The sequence below is a fragment of the Macrobrachium rosenbergii genome, chromosome 15 (genome assembly GCF_040412425.1).
Source record: "Macrobrachium rosenbergii isolate ZJJX-2024 chromosome 15, ASM4041242v1, whole genome shotgun sequence".
NCBI lineage: Eukaryota > Metazoa > Arthropoda > Malacostraca > Decapoda > Palaemonidae > Macrobrachium > Macrobrachium rosenbergii.
This window is the reverse complement of record NC_089755.1, coordinates 44,041,392-44,047,431: the sequence shown is the minus strand read 5'-3', so window position 1 is coordinate 44,047,431 and position 6,040 is coordinate 44,041,392. Positions and strand designations below refer to the sequence as shown.

General features: G+C 33.4%; 1 protein-coding gene across 1 annotated transcript; it reads right to left on the bottom strand.

The window, feature by feature from the left end:
* Window positions 1-594: 594 nt before the first annotated feature.
* Window positions 595-5,710, bottom strand: LOC136846333 (uncharacterized). The gene is made up of 2 exons (XM_067117134.1): window positions 5,583-5,710; window positions 595-1,183 (listed from the first exon to the last, which is right to left on the bottom strand). Exons 1-2 carry the CDS (start codon window positions 5,708-5,710, stop codon window positions 595-597), a joined length of 717 nt encoding a protein of 238 aa, XP_066973235.1.
* Between the last annotated feature and the right edge of the window lie 330 nt (window positions 5,711-6,040).

The window sequence follows — 6,040 nt, the reverse complement described above, 5'->3', positions numbered from 1 at the left end:
TATTAAATATATATATTATATATATGTGGTATGCATATATATATACACACACATTATATATATATATATATATATATATATATTATGTATATATATATATATATATATATATATATATATATATATATATATATATATATATATATATATATATATATATATATACATACACATATGACTACAGTCACTTATGTACGTGATTATTTATCACATTACCATTATGTGAAAAATAAGAGAGTCTCTTATTTTTCACTTGTGGTAATGTGTGATATACTGTATATATATATATATATATATATATATATATATATATATATATATATATATATATATATATATAATGTAATATAATATGGATAGATAGATAGATAGACTGTAAACTATCGGGATGACCAAATGTCAAGAGGGTATAGATTATTGTCATATAATTTACTTTGTTCTGTTAGATCTTAAATAATTCCAGCACCAAATACGTGTTTTTTTCCAGATTACGTTTTTTTAGACATGAAAATATCTTGGCCGTCCGTCGATTCCTTTTTTCTGGAAAAAATTGACATAAATAATGAGCCGGAATTGTGGAAGGGTGAAAATAGCCTAGTCATAAACCGGAATAAACTTGTCATAAACAGGATTAAACTTGTCATAAACTGGAATAAGCTTGTCATAAACTGGAATATTCTTGTCATAAACTGGAATAATTTTGTGATAAAACGAAATAATCTTGTCATAAAATGGAATAATCTTGTCATAAAATGGAATAATCTTGTCATAAAGTGGAATAATCTTGTCATAACCCGGAATAATCTTGTCATAACCCGGAACAATCTTGTCATAAAACGGAATACTCTTGTCATAAACCAGAATAATCTTGTCATAAAGTGGAATAATCTTGTCATAAAGTGGAATAATCTTGTCATAAAACGGAATACTCATGTCATAAAACGGAATAATCTTGTCATAAACCGGAATAATCTTGTCAAAAAGTGGAATAATCTTGCCATAAACCGGAATAATCTTGTCATAAAGTGGAATAACCCTGTCATAAACCAGAATAAGCTTGTCATAAACCGGAATAAGCTTGTCATAAACCGGAATAATCTTATAATAAACCGGAATAATCTTGTCATAAACCAGAATAATCTTGTCATAAACTGGAATAATCTTTTCATAAACCGGAATAATCCTGTTGTAAACAGGAATAATCTTTTCTTAAACCAGAATAATCTTGTCATAAACTGGAATAATCTTGTCACAAACTGGAATAATCTTTTCATAAACTGGAATAACTTTGTCATAGAATGGAATAATCTTTTCATAAACCGGAATAATTTTGTCATGAACCAGAATAATATTGTCATGAACTGGAATAACCTTGTCATAAACTGTAATAATCTTTACATAAACTGGAATAATCTTTACATAAACTGGAATAATCTTGTCATAAACCGGAATAATCTTGTCAAAGACCGGAATAAGCCTGTCATAAACTGGAATAATCTTTTCATAAACCGGAATAATCTTGTCTTAAGCAGGAATAATCTTGTCATAAAACAGAATAATCTTGCCATAAACTGCAGACTGCGAGAAATTCCATAATATCCTTTTCAAAAACCTCTTTGAGTAGACCCATTAAAAAAGAACAATTCTTATTTAAGCTAATAGCTCTTTTTGATTAGGTTTTTATATTAAAAATTCACAGAAGTTTCTTCAGCGCAATCGAGTTTTCTGCGCAGCCGCTACAGCGTATAATCAAGGCCATCGAAAATACATCTATCTTTCGGTGGTCTCGGTATAATGCTGTATGAGCCGCAGCCCATGACAATTTAATCACGGGCCGGTGGTGGCCTATCCTATGTCGTTGCCAGAAGCACGATTATGACTAACTTTAACCATAAATAAAATAAAAGCTACTGAGGCTAGAGGGCTGCAATTTGGTATGTATGTTTGATGATTGGAGGGTGGATGATCAACATACCAAATTGCAGCCCTCCAGCCTCTGTAGTTTTTAAGATCTGAGGGCGGACAGAAAAGTGCGGACGGACAGACAAAGTCGGCGCAATAGTTTTCTTATAAAGAAAACTAAAAATCCAGATCTTCCAGTAATTGTGATACTTGTTTATTGACCTCTTCATGAACGACCAAACATTAAATCATCTCTATATATTAAAGGTCTCAAAATATATTCAGCTTCTAGGAAGTTTCTTAAGCATTTCTATCTGCGTTAATGTTATCTCATAGTTGCAATGATAATATATTATAATGATGAAATACCTGACCTTTTTGAGGGCTCTCGTCTTTTACGGTTTCTCCCTTTCCCCAAGGAAGAGTTTATTTATGCAAATGAGGCTAACCGTGCAAGTTTAATTCCATTCCGGAATATTCATTTACAACAGCAAACTTGGCATTAAGATTGACGTAATGAGTCTCTGTTAGCCAGATCGCCCAGCCTGGTTTTCAGCTGAAGCTGCTCAAAATTATATTTTCTGGTCTTCGTGAAAGTCAAGCTTTTTACGAAATTCAATTTCAAACTGCGGATTCGAGGACAGTCCTGTCAATTACATGTAACCCAAAAGTTTTTTTTTTTTTCACGTACAGATTCGAGGACAGTCCTGTCAAATACATGAAACCAAAAAGGCTTTTTTCGCATACAGATTAAGGACTGTCCTGTCAAATACATGAAACCAAAAAAAGTTTTTTCACGTACAGGTTCAAGGACAGTCCTGTCAAATACATGAAACCAAAAAGAGTTTTTTTCACGTACAGGCTCAAGGACAGTCCTGTCAAATACATGAAACCAGAAATTTTTTTTCACATGCAGATTCAAGGACAGTCTTGTCAAATGCATAAAACCAAAAAGAGTTTTTTTTACGTAAAGATTCGAGGACATTCCTGTCAGATACATGAAACCAAAAAGAGTTTTTTTCACGTACAGGTTCAAGGACAGTCCTGTCAAATACATGGAACCAAAAATTTTTTTTTTTTACGTACAGATTCGAGGACAGTCCTGTCAAATACATGGAACCAAAAGGTTTTTTTTTCCACGTACAGAATCGAGGACAGTCCTGTCAAATACATGAAACCAAAAGGGGTTTTTTCACGTACAGGATCGAGGACAGTCCTATCAAATACATGAAGCGAAAAAGAGTTTTTTCACGTACAGATTCGAGGACAGTCCTGTCAGATACGTGAAACGGAAAAATTTTTTCTTATGTACAGATTCGAGGACAGTCCTGTCAAATACATGAAATCAAAAAGCTTTTTTTCTTACGTACAGATTGGAGAAGAGTCCTGTCACGTACATGAAATCAAAAAGTTTTTTCTTACGTACAGATTCGAGGACAGTTCTGTCACATACACGGAACGAAAAGTTTTCCCTTTTTTGCGTACAGATTCGAGTCCAGTCCTGTCAAATACATGGAACCAAAAAGAGTTATTTTTTACGTACAGATTCGAGGATAGTCCTGTTAAATATATGAAACCAAAAAGAGTTTTTCTCACGTACAGATTCGAGGACAGTCCTGTAAAATACATGAAATCAAAAAGTGTTTTTCACGTACAGATTCGAGGATAGTCCTGTCATAGGCTATACATGAAACCAAAAAGGTTTTTTCACGTACAGATTCGAGGACAATCCTGTCAATTGCATGAAACCAAAAATTTTCTCTTTACGCACATGTTCTAGGGCAGTCTTGTCAAATACATCAAACCAAAGAGGTTTTTTTTTCTCGTATACAGATTGGAGGACAATCTTGTCAGATGCACGAATCGAAAAAGGCTTCTTTTTTATACGCTCAGCTTCGAAGACAGTCCTGTCAAATTCGTGAAACCAAGTTTTTTTTTTTTTTTACGTAAAGATTCGAGGATAGTCGTGTCAAATACATAAAACCAAAAAGAATTTCTCTCTCTCTCTCTCTACTTACAGATTCGAGGACAACCCTGTCAAATACATGAAACAAAAAGTTTTTTTTTTTATGTATCCGTTTGTAGCTCACATTATGTCTCTCTTTTCGATCTAAAGATGAAGCTTTGTCCATTTCCTCAGTTATTTCCTCTCACTATTTCCCAATTATCGAACTCTGTAGTTTCCAGGACTTTGAAGTACAATGACTCAGCCATCGCTAAAGGATCATTATTAAGTTTGTCCTTTGATTTTCCCGAGGCACGATGAATGCAAAACACTAATTACGTATTTATGACCAGCGTTATCGAATTGAAAGGTCAAAGTAAAAAATGAATGAGTCTAGAACTTGAAAATACTGTGCCCTTTTTGCAGTTCATGGAACGACAGCAGCTCATTCCGTTTTAGTGAAGAATATTATTATTTCATTAAAGAAGGTTTATAGATATTATATCCGTATATCAAATTATGTATATGTATATTTGTGTGTTTATATGTTGTATATATATTATATTTCTGTATACTTATATAATATGTATAAATGTGTATATATATATATATATATATATATATATATATTATATATTATATATATATAAATGTGTATATATATATATATATATATATATATATATATATATATATATAAAAATGTATATATGTATATAGATATATAGATATATATGTGTGTGTGTGTGTGTCTGTATGTATGTGTGTAGGTGCGCGTGTTTGCGTGATGGCTATTCCTTTTTTTTTTGCTTCTAAATTGAAGAGGAAGTAGCTATATCTTATATTAGGTTAGCCTATATATAATAGGTATTATATTTACAGTAGCTTATGTATAAATAGGTGTTACCCCTTGCATTTTTATGTAAGAAGACGCTAACCACTGATATATATATATCAAATCACTTAAAAAATGAAGCCTACTGTACATCGAACCTGGGAAGCGCTATGGTTTTTACGGTCTATAATTAGGTTGATTTTTGTCCTGTCTATAATTGGGAACATTTTTATGATGTCCATAATTAGGTAAATTTTCAGTGCCTCCTACGTAATTGATTGACTCACGGAAACTACGCACCAGTAGATATCGCATATGTTCTTAGTTTTTATTTATTTATTTATTTTTTTGTAGAATTAAATGTTACAAAATCAATGGATCAGTGTTATAAATAATGGAAATATTTTGTCTCAGATCAGCTTTCACAACAAACTAGTCACTCTCACGTTTATATTTCTTACAAAACCTTCACTTTCATCATGACATAATTCAAATCAATCTCAAGAAAAATTCCTTCTGCGTGATACTTTACCGACAGCATCTGCACATTGCTTTGTCAATCATTTTATTATCAACTTTCTTCTGTCCATGTATATTACATCCAGCTTTGACACGTATTCTCAAGCCTCTCTCATAAGTTTCATAATAAACCCATGACTTACAAACGCTCTTTGTTTTCTGAGCTCATGCACCGCCATCCTCATAATTGATTACTTGTCATTTTCAATCAAACTCCTATCAAACACTTTTCCCGGTGCCCTTAAAACATTATGCACCTTGAATTTTGCACTCAACTTTTTCACCTTTCCCTTACACAGTGGCACAGTTATTGCTTACGCTTATTTCTCTGGAATATTCCCTCTTCCAGAAATACCTTACACACCCTGGTCAGCCACTCACGTCGTCTTACTTGTACTAATCCCCAAAATACTTCGGTCTTTAGCAGTTACACACACGAACCCTCCCATGATTTCACTTGCTTCATTTAGATAACCCTGTTCAAGGGTAGTTCCATCAGTGGGCCTCATGTAGTGCACTGTAGGTATTTCTAAGGGGTGTTTGCAGCGTCTCTACGGCCCCTAGCTACGTCCGCTGTTTAGCCTTTTACTTGAACTCCAGTCCCACTTCCTTTATTTATTCTTTCTGGCCAACCTCTCTGACTGTTACTTCGTAGTGCAACTGTAGGGTTCTCTTCCCATTTTCACCTTTAAAAAAAAGTATACCTTAGTTTTGCCAGACCACTGAGTTGGTTAACAGCTCCCCTAGAGCTGGCCCGAAGGATTAGACTTATTTTACGTGGCTAAGAACCAACTGGTTACTTAGCAACGGGACCTACAGCTTATTGTGGAATCCGAACC

Coding starts and splice junctions, on each gene's coding strand:
- LOC136846333 (XM_067117134.1), bottom strand. CDS start 5,710: ATGAGGCCCACTGATGGAACTACCCTTGAACAGGGTTATCTAAATGAA. Junction 1,184..5,582: donor ATTAGTACAAGTAAGACGAC/GTGAGTGGCTGA, acceptor TGTTTACAACAG/GATTATTCCGGTTTATGAAA.